The sequence below is a fragment of the Pseudonaja textilis genome, chromosome 15, assembly GCF_049901715.1.
Source record: "Pseudonaja textilis isolate UNSWEBS1 chromosome 15, rPseTex1.2, whole genome shotgun sequence".
Classification (NCBI taxonomy): Eukaryota; Metazoa; Chordata; class Lepidosauria; order Squamata; family Elapidae; genus Pseudonaja; species Pseudonaja textilis.
This window is the reverse complement of record NC_142004.1, coordinates 2,081,437-2,105,151: the sequence shown is the minus strand read 5'-3', so window position 1 is coordinate 2,105,151 and position 23,715 is coordinate 2,081,437. Positions and strand designations below refer to the sequence as shown.

Genomic DNA, 23,715 nt, shown 5'->3' with positions numbered 1-23,715 from the left:
CCCTACAACTTCCATCGTTCCTTTCGCAGACGCTCCCGCCCAGAAATAGCCAACTTTCGCCCGGAGATTTCTGGGAGTTGAAGTCCACATGGCTTCAAGGGGCCAAGATGGAGAAACCCTGCTCCAGATAGACCGGATGACAGTTCCCATCAGCCACAGCAGTGAAAATTAGTATTTTTTTTAACTCCAACTCACAATCTATATTTCCTCCTTCCCATCATTCTTGCTGCTTAAAGATTAACCCACTTCTTCATTTTCTGTTGATAATACTCAAAAACAAGTCCCCCAAATCATTTGAAACTTATTTTATTCATTTATTTCAATTCACGTACAGCCTATCTCTGTATAAGTAGTCAACAGCCATTGAAACATAAAAAAATAGCAACAACAACCCCAAAATAGCAGCCAAGCAAACTGATTTGTTCATAATTAGCTCCCAGAGGTAACATAAAATGCAAAATAAGGATAGAATAATTTACATTTCTCTAGGCGATATGCATTCAGTTCTGGATAGCACACTGAAATTTTGCTGTGTCTGCTGTCACAGACCAAAGCTCAGCTGGAATGCTTTGCAAGGGAGATCAAACCCTTATTTATTTGTGTTGGTGTAAATATCCGTGTAACCATGGAACAAAAGCACAGCCGAATACAGAAACTCATCCCTGGCATAGCCAATTTAAGACAATAGTGGAAAAAATATTTTCTGTGCCATGATAAAAATAATAATAATTATGATGATGCTAAAAACAATTCATGTGCAACACAGCTGCAGTTATAACTGAATACCTGGGACGCAAAATCAATGAAGAAAAAAAAAAAAGTGCGCCACCAAAATGGAAGACCAGGCTGGAAAATAAGATTAACAATCTGAGATCCCATGTAAGTAAGCTTGAACAGATGAAAGGAAGAAAAAAAATCTGAAAAACTAGAAGATCAAAGAAGACCTCATTAAAAAAAAAACCAGCAACTTAAAAAACAAGGCACGTCAAGGAAGCTGGAAATAACAAAGCAAACAATAACAGTTGAAGCTAAGAAAATTAGCAGATGCGAAGCTCAAATTGCAAATTTTGGGCAGAATTTCCAGTGCTAAACATGTCGGGGCATTAGATAGACAAGGTGAAGATAAAGATGGAGACCTTTAGAGTTTTCTTGTAAAAAAAATGAAGGGTCACTTTAGTCTGACGCCCTTAGTCAATGTTTAGCTAATGCCCAGCGTGTGGGAATTAATCCAGCCGCCTTCAAGCGATAAACCAGGATATCCCCTTCCCTGGGTGCCTGACTGAGAGCAAGTTCTTTTGCCATCTGCCAGCAGATCACTCCGAGCCCAGCCATTTCAAGAGAAACACCTGCTTTCTACCCCATTCCAAGATTTTTTAGCACCGTGGCTCAATTAACATTGAGCAAACATGGCCGTCGGCGGCGATCCCAAAGTCTCTTTGATGTTTTTATACAAGAATGATTCTTTCTACTCCTTTTGCCTTGCAGATCTCTTGACGGCCCCTCAGCAAGTGAAGAATAGGATTATCAAAGAACAGAAGGAGCTAGCCATGGTAAGGCGACCCATTTCACTGCTGGGAATTTCACCAACTGCCCGGAATTTTAAAGGACCGCCAAAAATGTGAAATATCCATGTTATTATCTCTTTATTCTATTTGTAGACCAGATGTCACTTTCAAGAGCTTAAATAATACATATTTTATCCTCCCAGCCATGCAGGCTAGGCTGGGTTGAGAAGGCAAAGGGTTAAATGAAGGCATACATTTGGGTCCGGATGTTCGTAGTCCTCTGCTTGAACCTGTGTGCCACGCACTGGCTAGCTGGTGGAAAGAGATTTGAGGCTGGCAAAATTAATGTTTTTCAAGCACCAGAGATCTACCAGCAACAGCTGACAAAACAGGGTGACTCAGAAACCGCTGCCTGTCTATTTACATCATGCTAAGTGCCCTGCTGTTTCTCAACAGCGGTGTTCCTCAACTTTGGAAGGCTGGGAACTTTAAGAAGTATGGACTTCAACTCCCAGAATTTCTTCAGCCAGCCTTGGTTGGGAGACTTCTGGGAGTTGAAGTCCACACGTCTTAAAGTTCCCAGGATCGAGAAATACTGATCTACAGGATCCACTACCTCTTAATTCTTGATGTCTAGACCATTACAGTCAACATTTCCTTTCACCAGAAGCAGGAAGCATCTCCTTGCTTGATGGTGCTCCTTCTTGCAGTTCTTCCTCTCTTCTTTCCTTCTTCCACAGAGGCTAAAGAAGCTGGAACAGCAGAAACGCAGCTGGCTGCGAGAACTTGAGGAGGAGAAAAGGCAGTTTTGCTTGCTGATGGCCAAGAAATTAGCACACAGAGTTAGGAGAGGATTATCTACGGTCACAGAGGAAGATTCCAGGAGATCGCTGTCCAGCGTTCAACCTTCTCCCCTGAGATCCAGTGAGAGCGGCTGGAGGAATCTAGACCCCTGGAGGCATGTGAAATCGGACACCGCCTTCTTCACCACTGCTGGCCGAAGGTTTCCAACATCTTCTTCTCCAAAACTAGCCCAAGTAAGTTTTAACTTTGGAAAACACAGGAGCTTTAAAAGGTTACCATTTAAAAAAAGGAAGGCTGGGTTCATCCGCTGCACTGAAATCATTAGTTTGCTTGTTGGTTTGGCATATGTGTTTGTGACGCCACCAATTGTGGTTTTATAAACCACTACGAAGCTTTACAAATTCAGTGTGCTACGTAGTTTATTCAGTAGGTCATCTCGTATTGACAGAAACTGTGGAACAACAATAAGAGGTGCTGGGTTCACATAAAACACAAAGGCCAAACTCAACAAGCTACACAGCTACCGGTAGTTACAATATTTGTTTAGCCACAAGAAGTTACAAGGGGCCTGAAAAAAGCGATCTACAACCAGTCCTTTCACGTACAAACATTGCAGTGTCCCCAAGATCAAAATTTGGGCGCTTAGCAACTGGCCCTTAAGACAATTGCAAATATGATTTATTTCTTTAAGTTTTGGAGCGGGAGATAACGTAGCACATTTCAACACAGCCCATTCAACGTAATGTGCAATCTAGAAAACAGAGAAGTCAGAAATCAGGTTGGATATATTGTCTTCAAACTTGACAGCTTTAAGACTTGTGGACTTCAACTCCCAGAATTCCTCTCCCAATAATGTTAGCTCAGGAATTCTGGGGGTTGAAGTCCACAAGTCTTAAACTTGCCAAGTTTGAAGACCCTTGGTGTAAACTGTGGTCTTCTTAACCAACAGACCCCCAGCTGTCTTTGGCCAGATGTTCTACCAACCCACAGATACAAATCTCTGCAAGGCAAAAATTTGCAGTCAAGAACCAAGAAGCTGGAAGCCTCTTCTGGGCCACACAAGGTTGTACAGAAAGGAATTAACATTTGAAATAAAAAACTAAATGCTATGTGCTCAGCCTCAAACAGCAATTCATCTTGCAAAACCAGTTAGCAATACATATCATTCGGTTAGCAACGCACAGGCTGCTGTTAAAATTGGGAGTCAGAATTCTTTTAGGCCTGCTATTAACCAAAATGAAAAATGTAGCTTACAATACCTGTGATCTGAATTCTTTTTTCTTTTTCAATCAAAAAGTTTTTCTTCCCCAAGAAGGCTTCTGCAGGGACCAGCCCAGGAGCCCCGAAATGTCAATCCATCACAATTTTAACTTAAGTAAAAGGGGCTTTGTCTGGAATTAAGATATCAAGACTTAAACCAGTTTGATTTTTCTACCTACAATACCTGAAATGATCTTTACATACCAACTTGGTTTATTTCCTTCTTCTCCAATTTCAGGGGTTGGTTTAAACCAGTGGCAGAAACTTGATTAACACTTTAGAACAGTGTTCTGGATAATGTATGCCTTGGTTTGAAATGTTTTGCCCTTTGTTGATCATTTCAAAAATACATGTTGGTTTTTCTGGAGCTCCACTTTTGCAGCTTTAAAGTTACAATCTGGGAGACAGGATTCCATGAGGAGGGCGAGAGAAATCGATCGTGCAGCTACATCATGACTTTCAGTTTCTTTTTCTTAGACTTCATGACCGCCGGCAGTGAAATCTTGAAAGCGGTTCTGGAACAAAAGTGAACAATCGGGACAAAAATATTGACTTTTCACAAGGATTTGATACATTCTGTCCACCCCAACAAGCAATAAAAATTCACTATTTAGGAATTGCTAGGGTCACGCTATAACAATTGACCTATCTCGGCACATATTTGTATATTTCTCCAACAACAAAATTTGTAAACAAACATAGCAAAGTTTCAAAGCTGCAAAGAAATTTGGGGTAAAGATTTGGCGGGTGGTGGGGTGGGGTGGGAAGGGAAAAGGGGAAGGGAAGTGAGGAGAAGGGATTTAGTATGTGGCTATATAAATTATCTAAGAGAGAGAGAGAGAGAAAGAACGAAAGAAAGAAAGAAAGAAAGAAAGAAAGAAAGAAAGAAAGAAAGAAAGAAAGAAAGACATAAGAGTTGGTAAAATTAAGAGACAAGAAGCAACAGGAAAAGCAGTAAATTGAGACAAAGATTTCAGTGTTTCTCCAAACACAGTGTGGGGATACAACAGTTTATATAATTTTGTATCTCTTCAGGAAAATTTTTGCTTTCATTCTGAAACACTGACTACAGAACAGGCAGTGTTTGTTCACTTACAAAAAGATTTCTCAAGGTTACTTACTCACAAGTGGTGCAAATTGGACTGAAGTTGCAGAATACTGTAAAAAATAAAACAAAAGTTAAAATTAACACTTTCAGAACAGCTGTTTTAAGACCACACAAATCAACCCAAAGCCCAAGAAAGCCTCGATCCTTACTTGACAAACACACTGAGCAGACATAGCCAATTTCAATGAGATTCCTGTGGCAGAAGCAGGCAGCACGGTAATCCACGTGAACGGGCGGAGGGAGGATCAGCTGGGATCTCTGATCTTGATCAGGCAGAAAAACCCACTGTGATTTTTAAAAGGGATGCAATTAAGACAAAATTTTGTAGAAATTGTGTATATGATAGTCAAAAATCCACAGCAATAGCTCCTTTTTCCACCGGCAAATTTTATTAAAAGCTGGCAGCTTAAACCTGACATTAAAGATTTGGTAGAATTTACCCAGACTTCTACAAATCAAACAGGCTAAAGGGAAGTGGCTAGAAAAACAGAACTCACCAGCAAATACTGGAGAAGCGAGGGCTTGTATGGAATTTTCAAGTAGATTCCGCCAGTTATATCACATGCCTAGAAAGTAGAATTTTATCCTTTTTTAAGCAGCAAACAACCCCCTCAAACCATCTATGGAGATTCTCAGCCATCCAGGTCACAGTTGTCCCAAAAGTGCTTTTTTTTTCAAGAGGCAACTGGACTTTCTGGTTTTTCTTTGAAGAGGTTTCGCTTCTCATCCCAGAAGCTTCTTCAGTTCTCAGTTCGGTTCTTCTTCAGAGTTGAAGAAGCTTTTGGTATGAGAAGCGAAACCTCTTCAAAGAAAAACCAGAAAGTCTAGTTGCCTCGGGGGAAAAAAAAAGTACCTTTGGGGCAATCCCTCCAACCAAACACCAAAATTATATCTGGGGCTCCCTGGTGGAGCTTCTGCTTAGCTTGCAATATTCTAGGATGAAAGAATGAACTCTGGGCACACTGAGGTGGAAATGAAACTTTTAGAGAAAGGACCATAAAGGAAAAACTTATGTTCTTCCACAAGAACTAAGATGAAGAAGAATAAAAATGAATATTGTACCTGCTGTAAAAGTCCCGAATCAGAGTCCAATACACAGGCATCAATTAAAATATTCTGAGGGAAAAAAAAGGAGAATTAAGATTCTCCAAAGAGAAAGCAATACAATATTAATGCGAGTAAGGTGCTTATGGAGTTACAGGACTTGTAATAAAATTCTGGACATTACCCGTTTCTGGGCTGCAAAGATCACATTCATGAAATTCATATATTGTAATGCGCTATCTTCAGCCGCTTTTATGACCTGGAAAAGAAATGGGGATTTCTTGATTTAGATCTCATATATAGCAGGAGCTATTTGGCTTCAAGATATGGAAGGGAATTCGCAAAACTTACCATTATCCTGGATTTTATTTCCTGGGTGGCTACATATTGAACAAGAGACGGAAAACCAGAGAAGAAATGATTAGCAGATCAATGTTTTACAATTCATTGGATCAATGTTTTGCAATAACAGGACCTATAAATAGTATCAGACTACGTACTTTTACTTTCTTTTGTCACCCTGTGAATATCTGAAGCACAGGACATTCAGGAATCAATTGAATTGTATTTTGGAACACACAAAAAAATCATTATAACAGGATGATTTGAATAGGTATACTTCACTAACGGACTGCTTTCCCTCACACAGGAACTTAGAACAGTGTGAAAAAAGAATAAAAACACTTCTGGGATAAAATGGCAGGAATAAAATCAAGCAGCTCTTCAAAATCAATGCAATTTAAAAGAAGGCTGAAAAAGAAGATGGGCTCAGCCAGGTGGTACCTAACATCCTGAGGCTCAAAATGGGTATATACCCAAAAATGCAAAGTCGTTTTTGAGAAATGTTAACTTTTTTTAAAAAAAGGATACAGCACAGTGCTTTAGCAAGAGATCCAGCCAGCAAAGTTTCCATCTGTTGCCCCTTTACTTCAGCTACGATCACAAAGGAACAAAAGAAATTAAGTAGCATATTCTTCACTCATTCCAACTTGCACAGATTATTGTCAATATGATTGTTTTTTAATCTTAGCAAAATATATAGACAGCCAGACAGGCAGATGAATCCTACTGAAGAAGGTTTTGAAAAAAACTGTCATGTTACCGTAAGCATTTTCAAACCAAGACTTAAGGGGGTCCACAATTTTGTATCAGCACACAAGTCAAACCAACTATGATTTAATAATACAATAATACATTTTGGGAACAGATCCCTACAATTTTTGGTGGAAAAAAATAGAAATAAGAAACACCAAAGCTGTGTAACAAATCAATTGGCTTCTCTTACTATTGGTCAGCAGGTCCTTTATCTCCTCTGCAATGGTTTCATTTATGGTGGTTAATACTTCGTATTTTCCATCTTTGCTACCAGAAATATTTGATTCCCCAGATTCTCCAAAGAGATCGAGGGCTGCCCAATGTTTTCCAGGATACAAGAAACGGCTGAGAGAAGAGGAAGTTAAAATTATGTTAACCGTTTAGCAATTAAATACTCAAACAACCACAAAGCACCCATCACTTTCGATTTTGTGAAGGGAAATATAACAAAATATCCTTTAGTTTGTTCCTGTTTAGTTTTGCACTAAATTTCAGAGTTTTTTTATGCCCCTGTACAGTTCTTAACTAGGCATCAGGAGCTTATCTTTCAATCAAAACAGTTTCGTAGAGCAATGATCAACAGGAAATAGAATACCTTTCTTGTATATGACTGGCTATCACAGCAAGTTTGTTGTTGCGGTTCATAAATAAGTGTGAGTTTCCCAACACCATGGTCGCATCGAGGCATTTTGATAACGTAAGCTGCAAGAAGGAGAAATATTATTTAAATCTAGAAACTTCCAAATTTCAAGCCATATTTGTCAAAAAGAAAAACATTAGAAAACATGTTTTTTAAAACAAAGGAAACCTATAGGGGTTGGATAATTTATGACAAATATGTCTTACCTCTGAGCCCAACAAAGCTTGCTTGCCCCACCAGATAGGGTTAGCATCAACAACAATGACTAGGAGATTCACCTCATCGTCTGCAAAAAATAAAAAAGACAGAATTCAGAAGCTGAGAGCGTATCTGCCCTCCATTCCTTCATTTTATGTAGTTAGTCAGATAGGCACCCGAAGGCCAGACAAGGAATAATGGATGGAAACTGAACAAGGAGAGATTCAACCAGGAAATAAGGAGAAACTTTTTGAGCGTGAGAACGATCAACCCATGGAACAGAAGTTGCCTTTGGAAATTGTGGAAGCTTCAACCCTTTAGGCACTGATCTTTTCGATCAAGTTATTACATATTCTGTTATATAAAAATTATATCTGCTAATATTCTTCCTATTTCTTATTTCTACCTCTATTCTAGCTTCTAATCATGTCACCATTGCTAATCCTAGTATTTACACATTTATAATAATCCTTATTTGATTGTTCAAAGTCACAATACACCATTCAAGTACCCAACTTCCTATTATTTAAACATACCTAATAATACCCACTTCCAACCTCCAGTCTTTCCATCTAACTATTGCTTCATATAAAGGTGTGTATTCTTATTTCTACCTCTATTCAAATTTCTAAATATTTGACATTTGAAAGGAGAGCCGGGCAATGTTAATATGGAAGATATTATACTTTTTAATAAAAAATGATATTATCTTATTGTGATAATAATCACACACGTGTGTGTGTGTGTGTTATTACCACATACAACACTTATATCTGTATGTACATGATTATAATGATGATGGTGTTTATATTTATATTTGGACCCCTAGGAAACACACTGTTCAATACAGAAATGGAATTTGTGATACAAAACAATAAAAATATTTATAAACTGAAAGGACACCTGGGGTTGGGGATGGGGGCGGGAATAGGGTGCCTTGGAAGGATGTGAAGCCACTCTGCACATGCTCAGAGGCAGCCACGCTTCAGAATAAAACCCAGTCTCCCCCCACCAAGGAATTCAGAGGCCTGGATTCGGGAAATGCAGGAGGAATTCATATCCAACCTCGAATTAAAGTCCAGAATTCGAACCCCAAACTCACCCCCGCTCATAACGACGAAGTGGGACCGCCCGGTCGCCCGAAAGTGACGTCAAAAGCACTCCGGTGCTCCCTTTTGACGTCCCCCACGCGTGTGGTGTTCTTGCTTCTGGCAGAGAGCGCAACCGGGAAAGGCTTCCGGCGAAGGTCGCGCGCCGCTGCGCCGAAGGTTCCGTGGAGGCGTCGTCGTCGGAAGCGCCCCAAGTTTTCCTTTTTTCAATCATGAACGAAGCGGGTGAGCGGAGTGGGGGAGCCCCGAAACGGGCATTGTTTTGAAGTTTGATTTTGAATTGGATTGCTTTTTTTTTTTTAGCCTTCCTGGGGGAAGACGGGAGTCCCCCTCGCCCCGGGAGCCTAAGGAAAAGAGGCAGGGAAACTGCATGATTGCAGAGGAAAACAAAAACCGAAGCTTGGAAGTTAAATAGGTCGAGCCTCGACAGGTGGAAATGTCAAGTTTCCTGCCCTGTGAGGTCTCTGCTAGACTGGCGGGTGTTGTGGGAAGAGTTTCCTTTTGGATCAGAAACCTTCTGCCATCACGTTTCTTCAGTATTGTAAAATCCATGACAATTCCTAATTATTTTTGTATTATTCCTCTTTGTAGAGCCGCCTCTCATCTATCTATCTATCTATCTATCTATCTATCTATCTATCTATCTATCTATCTATCTATCTATCTATCATCTCCGTATGTTTATATAATCATATATCTAGCTACCCACTTCTCCTATCCATCCATCCACCTATCTCTATATCTATCTATAATCATGTATCTCTAGCTACCTACCACTCCCATCTATCTATCCATCCATCTATCCATCCCTCCCTAAAAACATTACTTTTCTGAAAGTGGTCCAAACATTATAGCCTATGATGCAAGTAAGTGAGAGGGTGTGGAATAAATGCAAAATATTCCATTTGGAAGATTCTCACAACTGCAAAACATTCCATTCTGTAAAATGCGAAAGGAAGGACTTTTGTAAGCATCTGGATTTCTAATTAATTTTACTTTTCCGGTTCCACCTTTGCAGAGCTAGTCGATGCCTTTAACACCCAGATGAGGAAGGATCCAGATGTTGCCTCTGCAGTGGCTGCCATCCGGGTCTTACTGGAATTCCTGAAGAAGGACAAAGGTACATAATGTCTTGGCTTTGCATGGAGTGAGCATCCGTCCAGAAGAAAGACATTAAATCACAGACTGGTGGACTTATGCTTAGATTCTATTTAGAAATCCCAGAGTGATTTGCAGCAGAGCAGCCTGTTATGAAATAAGTAGTCATAGATAATGAATATAAAGTTGTAAGATACACATCTGAGTATCTCAATTCCCTAGCTGGATTTGTGTTAAACGCTTCAGCTTTTGTCTTAAGTCTTTCTGAACTGCAAAATAGGATTATGAAACATGTTTGATTTGTAAAACTACTCCTTTCCGAGGTCAAAATTGTTGATCCGGAAGTTAATACATGAACCTAGTGAAAGTGTGTTCCCCTCTTGAGTTAACTTTTATCATACGGCTTCCCAGCTACCTGCCTCAGTTTTTATTTTATACTCCCAAGATGAAATCTGTAAAAAAATGAAGCCCACACAGTTGATTTTTTTACCTTTTTATTCCCTCAGGCGAAACAATCCAAGGACTGAGAGCCAATCTAAAACAGGCTATAGAAACGCTCTCTCGTGTCGACTCCTCCGTGGCCATTTCTTCTGGCGGAGAGCTTTTCTTAAGATTCATCAGTCTCACTTCGTTGGAAAACCCGGTGAGTTTCCCTCAGTTCTTTCATGTAAATATTTGCCACTCAGCTTCCAAATTTTTTAACATTAAAAAGTGTTGAATGTGGCTACAAGAATAATGTGCTTCTGATAAAATAGAGTTGTCCTGAATGGTTGAAACAATTCAAAATGTCAGGGATCGACCTTGGCATATATTAAATGTTGAAGAGCTCCTTATCCAGAAAGCGTTTGTTTTTACGTGTTACAACGCAGAATAAATTTCCATGCATTTGAAGAGTAAGAGTTTGTGTGAACCCAGACATTCACCCATCTGGGTACAGATGCTAATTGTACCATCCAAAACATGTTTTCACTTATTTCTTCAATCTTCTGGATCATCTTTCTGTGTCACTGTTTTCCGTTTTTTTCCCCCCAGGACTATTCCAAATGCAAAGAAATCATGATTGAAAGAGGAGAGGTTTTCCTTCAGCGAATTTCTCTTTCGAGGAAGAAAATCGCCAAGCTTTGTCACAACTTTGTGAAAGATGGTGGCGTGAGTAATACTGTTACATTTAGTATTTTTCCTTCCTGTTCTTTAATAATATAACACAGGTGATCTTGGATCACCTAATTTTTTTTAAAAAAATGTCATGTTATTTACCACAACCATGGTGGGATTATTTTTTTGAAGGCGGCTATAAAAATATTCCAGAATTAATACCTGTTATTTAGCAAACCAGTGCTGGGGGATGCAATATTTTAATCCTTTTCCTATATTTCTCCCACTGTTTCACTGAATGAGAAGAGAAGCTCTTCCCCCAACAGAAAACGGTTTGGGACTGATGACATAAGCTACCAATGGAAAAGGAAAATATTTGGCTTGTCTTTCCAGAAAATACTGACCCACGCTTACTCAAAAGTGGTGCTTCGAGTGTTAGAAGAAGCTGCACAGGCCAAGAAACGTTTTAGCGTCTACGTCACGGAATCGCAGCCAGATCGAGCAGGGCAAGTAAAAGAAAAATACTTTCCCTTTGTTATTAAAAAATGTAGAAAAGTCTTTTTTTCTCTTGTTGAGGCTGTCTGAAGGAGCCTGTTTTGAATTTGAAATCCCTAGCCTGTGATTTTTAAGCAGTCCCAGGTTGAGGGAGACAAATAATTGTGAAACAAATAAAAGGTGTTTTAAAAATAGGAGTAATAAAGAGAACATTTAAAATTTGTTTAATCAATTGCTTTGATTAATAAAAGGTAGGTTGTAGGATCAAGGTACTGCTTATTAAACGGACTCGTTTAATACGCGTGTCCTAACATTAACACAGGCAGAAGATGGCAGAAGCGCTCAAGAATCTCGGAATACCTGTCACCATAATTCTAGATGCTGCAGTTGGGTAAGTCTGATGGATTAATGTTGGCAAAGGGGCTTTTGAAATGGGAAATTTCCCCAATCAACATGAGATAAAAGCCATTTAGGGAGATTCTCTTTGGAGAGTTAAAACAGCAATCTAGCTTATTCACAGGAAAAGTGGCCTGGCTCTCGCACACGACAATCGTTGTGTGCCAAAACGCATTGCATGACAACCATGGTGTTACTGTTAATACTAGAGGTTGCACAGCGTACATTTCATGTAGTCCTTGACTCACGACTGTAATTGAGCCCAGCTATGATGGTCATAAGCTGTGACGATCACAAAGCATCGTTGCCAAAAAGATCTGGACAAAGAACCATGTTTTTCTGTCTCCTTCAAAGATACATCATGGAAAGGGTCGATTTGGTGATCGTGGGGGCTGAAGGAGTGGTCGAAAATGGCGGGATCATCAATAAGGTGAAGAGTGTTTTGTCTGTCAATCATGGAGGGACTTCCCAAATGATTCCTGTGTGTCCAATTCTCCCTTTTCCTTAGGGAAAGCACTCTTAGCACAGGCTGTCAACCTGTGAGCATGAACCTTGGTCCTACTTCCTAGAAAGCCCTTCTAACTCACCCTTCCATGCTGGGCTGAAGGAGGTCTCCAACTTTACTTGTTCAGTTTGTATCCTGCCTTTTAATTCCTTCCACAAAGAACTCAAGGCGGCGAACATCACCAACAGATCTTCCTTCTCTGCTTTTCCCCACAACAACCCTGTGAAGTGGGTTGGGCTGAGAGAGGGAGCTGGTTTTCATGCCTGAGGCAAGACTAGAACTCACCTCCTCCTGGTGATTGGCCCACAATCACCCAGCCAGTTTTCATGCCTAAAGCAGGACTAGAATTCACCATCTCCTGCTCCTTGGCCCAACAGCACTCACCTGGCTTTCATGGTTAAGGCAGAACTAGAATTCACCGTCTCCTGGTGATTGGCCCAAAGTCACCCAGCCAGCTTTCATGCCTAAGGCGGGACTAGAACTCCCATCTTCCACTTCTGTTCAGAAAATTCCAGTGAATCAAATTGCTGCTTCGGACATGTCCTAACCACTGTACGTCTTCTCCCCCTGCCTAATGTCTTCTTCAGATTGGGACCAACCAAATGGCTGTCTGCGCCAAAGCGCAAAACAAACCCTTTTACGTGGTTGCGGAGAGTTTTAAGTTTGTACGGCTCTTCCCTCTGAACCAGCAGGATGTCCCGGATAAATTTAAGGTAAGAGAGAAGGCTACTTTCTGGGCAAAACGGAACCTGTAGCTGGCTGGAAAGGTTGGCCTTCCTTATCTCAGTGCCATTGTAACTTTGAATGGTCACTGAAGGAACTGTTGTAAGATGAGGACTATCTGTAGGGCAGGGACAGAAGGCGGGGGTGGGTCAGCTTAAGAAACTAACCAAAGCTGCCTCTTGTCAACTCATAAAATATTTCTATGGTCTTTTTAGAGTTTCCAACAGAAAGGGAAGAGAGAGCAGTGGACAGTTTGCATTCTGTGTTTTCAAAGAGAGTAACTAGGTGACTGAAGTTTCTGCCGTGCAAAATTCTAACTGGAATTTTTGATGATTGATGACTCTGGGCTATGGAGGTGTCCCATTGGAGAATATGAATTAGGATACACCCAGGGGGTGGGAGAAAACCAGGATCAAGGATGACAAGGAATTATGTGTCTCAGAGTTGGCTGCACCTAGGCAGCGCCGGCATCCTCCAATAATAACAACCCAGATCTTTTGTTTCGTTATTCTCAGTACAAAGCAGATACACTGAAGACTCAAAAGGCTCTCACGGTCGAGCATCCTTGGATCGATTATACGTCCCCGTCTCTTATCACGCTGCTCTTTACGGATCTCGGGGTCTTGACCCCTTCAGCTGTGAGTGATGAACTGATTAAACTCTATTTGTAAAGGGCCTCCCGGAATGGGTGGATTGCAAGCAGTAAATGTAAAATGAGCAGGGAACTTCCCGATCGTTTGCCAGTTTATTTTACAGATTTTCTTTTTCTTTTTTTTTTTTAAGAAAAGATTCATTTGTACAAAAAAAAAAAAAAAAGCTCACCGTCCGAAAATTAAATTATTGGAATAAATCCACTCAGAAGAAAAACCAAGGTTTCGTCATGTATTTTCCAGTCCACCTGCTGGCCTGAGTTAGGCTGTGGTAGAATGAAGTTTAAAATGTATTCTCTTAAAAAAAGCAAGAGGGTGGCAAAGTCAAAACTCTGTTGGATCCATTTCATAGCATTGCATGATAATGCAATGACCAGCATGGTGTTACTGTAACTTAGACTTATATACCGCTTCCCAGTGCTTCCCAGCCCTCTCTAAGCGGTTTACAGTGTCAGCCTCTTGCACCCCCCCAAAAAAATCTGGGTCCTCATTTTACTGACCTCGGAAGGACGGAAGGCCAAGTCAACCTTTAGCCTGGTGGGATTTGAACTACCAAATTGCAGGCAGTCAGCAGAAGTAGCCTGCAGTACTGCACTCTCACCACTGCACCACATTTACATGGAACTAATTTACATGCAGGTAAAAAAATATGTCGCCGGGCTGTATTTGGGTAACATTTTTGCTTGGATTTCATGGCTTTTTAAACCTGCAGTTTTTAAACAGCGGGGGCTAAATGATGTCTCCAAATCCTTTTACTTCCACTGCAAGCAGACAGTACTAAATTAGACAGACTGATTCTTCTTACAGAATTGGCTTGCAGTGCCTCCAGTGGGAATAAGAGGAAAACAGCTTGGATCGTCCCAATTTTGCACGAAGAAATCCAGTCGAGGTTTAAGGAATTTCAGCACCCCAGCCAAAGAGTCTGTATTGAGGCCAGAAACACTGATGTTTTCACTTCGTTTTTTTTTTATCCTTCTGACTCCGAGCCGCTTCCTCCTTTCCTACTGCCCAGCAGCGTCTTCTCAAACTCCTTCTCGCTGATTTTACCCCTTTTGAGTTTTTTCAAAAGCCGTGTATCGTTCAGAAGCTCCTCCATATCCTCGTTGTCAAGGTCAGAACCCTAGAGAGAGAGAGAGAGATTTTAAAAACAGGAAACAAAACTCAAAATCAGCAAGGCTTTTTGTCATGCCCGCTGTTGGAATCTGATTCCTAGAGGGAGTGTGGCTCCAGTGGCTGTGGAGGAAACTGGGGAAGGGCCCAGTCCGGCTGGGCATTCAGAGGAAGACCCAGGGCCACCCCCTCTTCATCCTAAGGCACGCAGGGAGGGACGGATAAGGGAGCAACATGGTTACGGGGGAGAAAGGGGCCCTGATTAGCTGCAAGCTGGGAAAACAGGATAAAGAGGGTGTTTGCACAGAGAACCTTGCTGGAAGCAAAGCATGCATTATCTTTGTCAAGTCTTATCTGGGTTCTGGCGTCCTCCCAACTGTGTGGGTTTCGTTATCTTTTGAAGTCTGCAATTCTGTTTATATACAGTGACTTGCCCGGTCAATGATGTAAGAATATTCCTGATAGTTCTTTGATTAGGCTGTGTTGAGTTGATAGTTAATTAATGATATTCCTTAGGCAAAACTAAATGAATCCCATTTGGGCTTAATGGGATGTCCCAGTCGTCCCACCGCAAGAGTTATTAAAAAGACCATTTCCTGCCCAAACTCACCTCCTCCCTTTTCCGTTTCGCTACCAATTTCCTTTTCTTCTCCTTCTTGGCTTTCTGCTTGGACCAAGGTTGATTTCGGGGCGTCTTCCTCCCCATCCTGCGGACGGGGCCGTCTGCCTTCCGTTGCTCCAACAGCTTCTGCCTCTGCCTTTCCCTGTTCTTGTCTTTGAACGCGATTGAATCCGTGTCGATATCAACGGGGGTGAAGCCCGAGAGGTCTTTCCATTTCAGCTCCGGCATCTTTGGCATCTTCAAGAGGGCAAAACCTCGGGCGAGGCTGGCAAAGTCCAGATCTGTTAAAAAGGGGGTACAGACCAGTGGGACTCGGCAGGCGTGGAACTCAAAACGGAGACTCGGGGGGAGGCACTTCAGATGCAGTAATATACCTATGCTTGTGGTGGTGGAAAGCTGCAAACAATTGGAGGGGCAGCAGAGAAGAGACCAAACTGGGTGGGTGGCCAGGCTAAGTGGGCTTCTCCCAGTCATTGGAGAGGAGCAATTGGAAGGAGGTGGGTGTTTTTTGGTTTCTAACTGTTTTGGTTTGTGTGTGCGTGTGTCTCACTTTGACCTGGTAGCACACCAGGTGGTTGAAATGTGATAGGAGAACAGGAGAGAATTCTTGGCTAGAAGTCCAACAAAATGTTTAGGTATCTTACCTAGTATTGGGCATGGAATCTCTCTCTTTCAACACACACACACACACACAGGGAGGAAGGAAGGGAGGGAGGGAGGAAAAGAGGGAGAGAAGGAATGAGAGAGATTGCTTATTTAGAGATCGGTGGTGCAGTGGTGAGAGTGCAGTCCTGCAGGCTATTTCTGCTGACTGACTACAATTTGGCAGTTCGATCCTGACCGGCTCAAGGTCGACTCAACCTTCCATCCTTCCAAGGTGGGTAAAATGAGGACCCAGATTGTTTGGGGGGAGAGGCTGACTCTGTAAACCTCTTAGAGAGGGTTGTAAAAGCACTGGGAAGTGGTATATAAGTGCTATTTCTGTCAGACATTGAAAAGGACAAATAGCAAGATATGGGTGTTTGTTTTTTTTTTTTGAATAATCAAGACATCAGCATAACAAAACAGGAGTGGTCAAAACGAACAGAAAGTTCCAGAGATTGCAAAGTTAATTTAAGAACTGGAAAGAAATAAACGTTGGAAATGCTAATAGGCAGATTATCCTATATGGTGGCCATGTTAAACAAAAAAAAAAAAAAAACCGCCCTCAAAAACAATAGAAAGAAACGGTCAGTGTTTTAAACAGACCAACTCACCTTTTATTCGGAAGATGAGGTTGCACTCGTGCTTGGCGTAGGCTTGGACGCAAGAGACGAAAGCCTTCATCCCTTTTTCATACATGGCTCGGTCAGCCAGACTCAGCGACTTCAGCTTAGGGAGGACATCCGTGACGTTCCTCTGCGGTCTCAGTTCCTCCATGGGGCACTAATTGTGAAGATCGCGTTTTTATCTCATTCAAACTCTCAAAATGACACGTTTTTAAGATTCTTTCCCTTTCGGCATTCATTCCAGGGGTGGGGTTCAAATTTCTTAACAACCGGTTCTGTGGGCATGGCCTAATTTGTGGGTGTGGCCTGGTGTTCATGTGACTGTCTGGGCGTGGCTTGTATGCAAATATTGTAAATATGTAAATATTGAATTTTTTATTTTTTTAAAAAGAGCAACTTTTGCCCAAAATCAGGCAAAGCAGGCAGGCAAATTGAGTTGCTCACAGAAGCACAGATTCACTCAGAGATCTACCTTTCTGCAATTGGCTACCTGAGTCTGTCACATAAAACTTGCTTGCAAGCAAACTCACAAAATTAACTCACAACACACCATGTATGTAAATACTGAATTTTTTATAAAAAAAGAGCAATTTTTGCCCAAAATCAGGCAAAGTAAGCAGGCAGATAGAGTTGCTTACAGAATCACAGATTCACTCAGAGATCCATCTTTCTGCAATCGGCTACCTGAGTCTGCACTGAAAAATAGAAGCTTCAGTCCTGAGGAAGGTTCGGCTCTGCTTTTAGATTAGCTAGAAAGCAAGAAATCCAACAATTTCCTGCCTTCTAGCTAATCTAAATCTCCTGGCACAACAGAACAGCTGATGGCTTGGGATGGCGGGGAAAGGAAAAATAGCAACTTACCAAACACAGGCAAGTTTGATGGCGCGCATGCCAAGTAAGGAGTGAGTGGGCGGGGAGGAGTGGGGCCAGCCAGTGGCGCAATTTGCCGGTTCTCCAAACCACACAGAATCGTAACAACTGGTTCTATAGAACCAGTCTGACCAGATAGAATCTCACCCTGATTCATTCAGTTTCATTTTGCATGAAAGCCAACTGGGTGACTTTGGCTCAATCGCCAAGTTGTTGGGAGGAAAAAGAGGAAATACTATGTTTGTTTGTTATGTTATTTATAAAGCAACAAAATCAAATAAATTCCTCTTCTGTTATTATTTCTATGAGACTATGAACAGGACCAATCTTACCTCTTTAGAAAAAAAAGCAATTTCAATTCGACATAAAATAATACTAAATGACAATAGATAACCCGTTCCTTAATTTCCAATATTCTATTTTTCCTATCCCCAGACCGATTCTCTCTTTATTAGTTTTGGATCAAAATGCAACAGGGAGACCCTCTCACCTTTTGGTTAATGGCCAGGAAACTGATGTAAGCTTCTTCCATAGGAAGTAAGAAAACGAGGGCGCTGCCCAGGTGGCCGATACGGGCCGTGCGGCCGCAGCGATGCACGAAAGCACTGTAGCGAAAAAACGGGAGAAAACGCAGCAAAACAGTTCACATTCTGTTTAAACTAGCAGGGAATCCAACTCATTGAAATGGCTTAACACTAGGCCAGGGCTGCCCAACCATGGCCACTTTTAAGACTTCTAGACTCAAACTCCCAGAATTCCCTAGCCAGCTGAGCTTTGAATTCTGCGAGTTGGAAGTCCACAAGTCTTAAAAGTGGCCAAGGTGAGAGACCCCTGCGCTGAGCAGTAAGAGAGTCCTAAAATTCTTTTGGGGAAGAATTTGCTCCAGGCTGCTTTTAAAGAGGGGTGGGGGGGAGGCAAAGGGGCTACCTTGCGCTGCTTGGTGGGTCGTACTGCAAAACCCAGTTCACCTCTGGGATGTCTATGCCACGGGCCATCACGTCGGTACACACCAGGATGCCGCTGAGAAATTGAGAAGGACGACAAAATGTTGAAAAGGGGAAGGAGAGCAGAGCTACAGCAGGAACGTCGCTTAATATTTGAAGCATAGCAGGATCTGACATTAAACTGGCCTTAGTAATTATCATTAGATTTTATTTATCCCATCTTTATTACATTATAACTCACCCAAGGCAGTGAACATATCAAATGCACCTTCCTCATCCTTTCCACCACCACCAGGTAGGTTGGGCTGAGTGAGAGGAACTGGCTCAAAGTCGCCAGGCAGCTTTCCTGCCTAAGATGGAACTAGAACTCACCGTCTCCTGGTAATTGGCCCACAAGCCAGCTTTCATGCCTAAGGCAAGACCAGAATTAACCATCTCCTGGTGATTGGCTCAAAGTCAGCCAGCTGGATTTCGTGTCTAAGATGGAATTAGAAGTCACCATCTCCTGGTGATTGGCCCAAAGTCACCTAGTTGGCTTTCCTGCCTAAGATAGAACTAGAACTCATTATCTCCTGGTGATTGGCCCAAAGTCAGCCAGCCAGCTTTCATGCCTAAGGCAGCACTAGAACTCACTGTCTCCTGGTTTCTATGCCAGCACTGAAACCACTATACCCAACTGGCTTTAATATAAAACAACGTGGTTTGCTGGGGTAAACAAAATAGAATCTACAAAGCTAGTTCCTGGGATTTGCATACCATGGATTGTGGCCAATTGTGAGTTGTTCAACAAGCCACAGTTAAGAGAAATCTCAACATAGGGAAGTGTGAATTCACCCAGCGTGCAATACATTTCCAAAGTGAGGACATTTTGAATTCTTTGGACCTCACAGTTACTTTTCACCTCAATTAAGATGGTGTTTCTGAGCATGTACACATGCACAGACATATCCCTCCCAATGCACAGCTGTACATTCTATCTCTTCTTACAATTGGTCGATTTTAGCCCTTGCAAAAATATTTCTCTACCTTGGAAGTTTCCGGAACTCTGTAAAGATCCTGTTCCTCTTGTGTTTCATCTTCCCGTGGATGCACATGATTTTCACATTCTTAATCAAAGACTCCAAAGCCTTCCCATAATATTCCACGCAAGCACAGGTACTGAAATTGGAAACAAAGGTTTAAAAAACAATTTAAGAAACAATTCTATGTAGCCTATAAGCCACGATCTTGGGAACAGTGAAAATTATTCGTGTTAAGCCTCTATCCTCATATCCATTTTGTCCTACCTGAAAAAGACAAGATGCTTTTCTGGTTTGTGTTGACGAAGGAAGTGAACCAGCTGGTTAAATTTCTCGTCGGCCTTGCAGATCTAAAAATATCAAGACAGCAAATGATATTCAGAGAATAAGAGGCACAAACACAACCCTTTGTGGAATTATCTCCTTTAAAGATAAGTCTTTTTTTTCCCCCTTCGGCTCTCAACACAAACAAAAAGGCATTTAATTCTTCTCCACTTCTCCCAATAAATGACACAAGTTTCAGAGCTAAGAAGGGGGAAGAAGCCAGATTTATTTAAGAACCGTGTTATTAACGTAACAGCAACAATGACTGACCAAACCACAGTGGCAGAAAAGGTCATAAAATGGGACAAAACTCAATTCACAATCCTCTCGCTTAGCGACAGAAACGTTGGGCTCAATTTGTGGTCGTAAGCCAAGGGCTACATATACAGCAATACGATCGGTGAAAAGCATCTCGCCTGGACACCAGGATCAAAGCAATCTGGAGCTATTTCCCCTCTCAAAAGCCCCTCCGGAAAACAGAACTGAGCTCACCATGTAATAGTTTTGGAGCCGAGTGGGAGTCTTCTGGGTGTTGGTCGCTGCCATTCCTTTCTCCTTCACCGAGATCCGGACGGGGTTTCGGAGTCCTGCTCTCACCAAGTTTTCCACCTCTTGGGTCTGAGTTGCAGAGAAGAGCCCTGTCCGTCTCTGCTTGGGCAGAAAATCCAGGATAGTATTCAAACTGCGGGCAAATACAAGGAACGGTGTCAGAAGCATTCGGCTAACAAAAGGCTAAACCCAATCCCTAGGCCAAAGGTTTTCGCATTTTTCTCAAGCTTGCAGAAGCTGCTAGTTAAAACAAAATAAAAATACCCCTGAACCCACTATTGAGACATAAAGCTCCAGCGATATATAACCTTTCTCTTGATGCAGTTCTACAGAGGAATTATTGAGTCTGTCATCTGCAGCTCTATAACTGCCTGGTTTGGCTCTGCAACCCAACAGGACAGACAAGAGACTCCAGAGAGTAATTAGGACTGCAGAAAAAACAATGGCTACCAATCTGCCTTCAATTGAAGACCTGTATACTGCACGGGTCAAAAAGAGGGCTGTGAAAATATTTACAGACCCCTCACATCCTGGACATAAATTGCTTCAACTCCTTCCCTCAAAACGACACTATAGAGCCCTGCACACCAGAACAACTAGACACAAGGGGAGTTTTTTCCCAAACGCCATCACTCTGCTACACGAATAATTCCCTCAACACTGTCCAATTATTTACTAAGTCTGCACTACTATTACTATTAATCTTCTCATCACTCCTTATCACCCATCCCCTCCCACTTGTAGACTGTATGACTGTTACTTCGTCGCTTGTATCCTAACGATTTATATGGACTGTTTCCTACTATGATTTGATTGCTTATTGTACCCTATGACTATCATTAAGTGTTGTACCTGATGATTCTTGATGAATGTATTTTTTCTTTTATGTACACTGAGAGCATTTGCACCAAGACAAATTCCTTGTGTGTCCAATCACACTTGGCCAATAAAAAATTCCATTCCATTCCATTCCATTCCATTCCATTCAATTCTAATCTAATTCTTATTCTATTCTCCTTTGTAATGCAGTCCAAAAAATCAAGCCCTAGACAATTCAGCAACAATCAAAAAGTATAATTCATGGAAACTGGAGCAACCAATTATGAGAAAGGAAAATTAAATTGATCAATCTAGTTTATACTAATGAATGTCAACAAATACAAGAGTTTACCTTGCTTCGAACCCCATGTCCAGTAGCCGATCTGCTTCATCCAAGACCAAAATATCCAGAGATTTTACAGCCTTGGCCAAATCCAGGCCCTCTGATTTCCTCCTGAACATGTCCTCCAAACGACCCGGGGTGGCCACGAGGATGTTTCCACTGATCAAGACAGAAAAAAAATATGATTTGTAGGTTGGTTCTGAGATGGGTACTTGGAACCGCTTAGATCTTGCAATGATACCTTTAACAATTTCATGGAACAATGTCTACCTATACTTGGGAAGGACTCCCTAGGTGGATAAAAGTGCCAAATCTACTCTAAACACCTGGCTGACTGTGTGACCAATAATAAATTAAATTCAAGTACTGTCTGAGTCTGAGTAGCGATAGTTTTACAGTCATGACCTCACCATTTAACTCACCCTTGTTCTTTGAATCTTTCGACATCTTCCATCGGATTTTTCCCACCAATCAAAAGGCACTGACTGGAAAACAAAAGGTGAAGCAACATCTTAAGTTAAAAAACAAACAAAGTCATCCAGCTTTACCGAACCACCAGATGGGACTTACCTGAACTGTGGGTAATATTTAATGAAATGGGAGATCACCTCATCTATTTGGATAGCAAGCTCTCTTGTGGGAGTGATGATAAGAGCACCAATCTACAATGGTAAAGTACCAAAAACAGAATTAGTATCAATATAGCTTCAGCTGTACCTAGGTTATATTAGTAAGACATTTCTCTTTCTTTTCCACAAACTGCAGACCTTAAAATAATAATACTCCATATTTCTTATGTGGCAACAATAATTTCAGTGCTGGATGGCAGTTAGAAAGTTGGATTTCCAGATTACCCCGCTAGGTCTTAAAAAAAAAAAAAGAAATGAATCCACATATTACCTGCATTTTTTTAAGCTTTTCTTCACGCCGGAGAAGTATTTCTATGAGGGGAATGACAAATGCTAGTGTTTTTCCACTGCCAGTTACCTGAGGGGATGAAAAATAGAGAAATCTAAAAAGTTCCTAAATGACTCAAAGAAGAAAAATAATGGCTAAAATATATATTTTTTGATCACTCACTGCTTCAGCTGCCACATCCTTATTTGTCATAAATAAAGGGATCGTTGCACTCTGTTGAAGAAGCGAGAGGAGAGATTATGAGGGACCACGAATGCTTTCAAAGAAACGCATCAGACGAACTATACGGAAAGGGAAGATTTCTAGTTTGGCAGTTGATTCAAACATCAAGATTCTATTTATTAATTAATTCATCCATTCTATCAATCACTTTTCCATGGCTGCTGAACTCAACAAGGGATTCAGGCCAGCTTACCAAGTCTAAACTTTTAAACCAATTAAAACATTTTGAAAGACGTTCAAACAATACAAGCATCCACCAAATGATATTTAGAATATTACGCTGGATGCCCAAAGCCTTCCAAAAAGATGCTTATTCATGCATAATATTTTAGCATTTATGCTTTATTGGTTTTATTGTTTTACTGGCTGCATTTTGGGGGGGGTTGTGAGGTCCCCAAAGGCAGTGAAAGTCAGTTAACACACACACTTCATATACTGTATTATTGTGGTTCATTGCACCATCAGCCAGATGTTTGGGAGGAGGAGGAGAAGAAAGAAGAGGAGGAGGAGGAGGAGGAAGAAGAACAGGGAGAGGAGGAGGAAGAAGAGGAGGAAAAGGAAGAATGGAAGAGCTTGGGTGGCTTTCCCTTAATCCAAATAGGCAGAAAACCCCTTTTGTAGGGTTGTCTTCCTCCTCCTCCTCCTCCTCCAGGCGGGCTGGCATCCAATCCCATCAGCACGGGGGCGGGGGGCTGGGAACGATGGGACTTGGAGTCCAGCCTGCCGGGAAGCGCAAAGGGAGGCCCTCCCGCTCCCTACCTGCACGGGCGTCATGTGAGAGAAGCGCAGCTCCCGCAAAGCCTGCAGGACCCCCGGGCTGAGCTCCACGGGCAGCGATTCCCACGTCCCCTCCGTCACCTGCTCCATGGTGCGCCCGCCCGCCTCTTGATTGTTGGGCCGGAAATCCCGACCTTTTAAGAGGTCCCCCCGCGCGGCGAACGTCCTTCACTTCCGGTCTCCGACCGGGAAACCAATCCCGCGC

At 41.8% G+C, this 23,715-nt stretch overlaps 4 protein-coding genes across 5 annotated transcripts; 2 read left to right on the top strand and 2 right to left on the bottom strand.

Moving 5' to 3' along the window:
- Window positions 1-290: 290 nt before the first annotated feature.
- Window positions 291-8,885, bottom strand: GTF2H3 (general transcription factor IIH subunit 3). 2 transcript variants are annotated; one of them, XR_015739590.1, is made up of 14 exons: window positions 8,757-8,885; window positions 7,663-7,742; window positions 7,412-7,518; window positions 7,007-7,161; window positions 6,592-6,654; window positions 6,222-6,251; window positions 6,073-6,101; window positions 5,906-5,980; window positions 5,740-5,793; window positions 5,175-5,243; window positions 4,827-4,962; window positions 4,691-4,727; window positions 3,774-4,084; window positions 291-2,760 (listed from the first exon to the last, which is right to left on the bottom strand). XR_015739590.1 is itself a non-coding variant. In XM_026719320.2 (13 exons), exons 1-13 carry the CDS (start codon window positions 8,764-8,766, stop codon window positions 4,015-4,017), a joined length of 915 nt encoding a protein of 304 aa, XP_026575105.1. In that variant the 5' UTR covers window positions 8,767-8,885; the 3' UTR covers window positions 2,721-4,014. The 2 variants fall into 2 exon arrangements, 1 of the variants encoding a protein (XP_026575105.1); XM_026719320.2 differs by having other exon boundaries at window positions 2,721-4,084.
- LOC148124617 (uncharacterized) lies at window positions 1,407-3,418 on the top strand. The gene is made up of 3 exons (XM_087913053.1): window positions 1,407-1,550; window positions 2,246-2,542; window positions 3,259-3,418. Exons 1-3 carry the CDS (start codon window positions 1,407-1,409, stop codon window positions 3,397-3,399), a joined length of 582 nt encoding a protein of 193 aa, XP_087769179.1. The 3' UTR covers window positions 3,400-3,418.
- EIF2B1 (eukaryotic translation initiation factor 2B subunit alpha) lies at window positions 8,854-13,942 on the top strand. Its single transcript, XM_087913049.1, has 9 exons — window positions 8,854-8,988; window positions 9,782-9,883; window positions 10,368-10,504; window positions 10,894-11,010; window positions 11,350-11,466; window positions 11,778-11,842; window positions 12,202-12,277; window positions 12,940-13,065; window positions 13,591-13,942. The coding sequence occupies exons 1-9, from the start codon at window positions 8,976-8,978 to the stop codon at window positions 13,744-13,746; spliced, it is 909 nt and encodes a 302-aa protein (XP_087769175.1). The 5' UTR covers window positions 8,854-8,975; the 3' UTR covers window positions 13,747-13,942.
- DDX55 (DEAD-box helicase 55) lies at window positions 13,802-23,664 on the bottom strand. The gene is made up of 14 exons (XM_026719319.2): window positions 23,493-23,664; window positions 22,674-22,724; window positions 22,494-22,580; window positions 22,164-22,255; window positions 22,016-22,078; window positions 21,603-21,752; window positions 20,375-20,564; window positions 19,826-19,908; window positions 19,566-19,697; window positions 18,523-18,615; window positions 18,086-18,200; window positions 16,714-16,882; window positions 15,446-15,738; window positions 13,802-14,845 (listed from the first exon to the last, which is right to left on the bottom strand). Exons 1-14 carry the CDS (start codon window positions 23,598-23,600, stop codon window positions 14,693-14,695), a joined length of 1,779 nt encoding a protein of 592 aa, XP_026575104.1. The 5' UTR covers window positions 23,601-23,664; the 3' UTR covers window positions 13,802-14,692.
- Window positions 23,665-23,715: the final 51 nt, after the last annotated feature.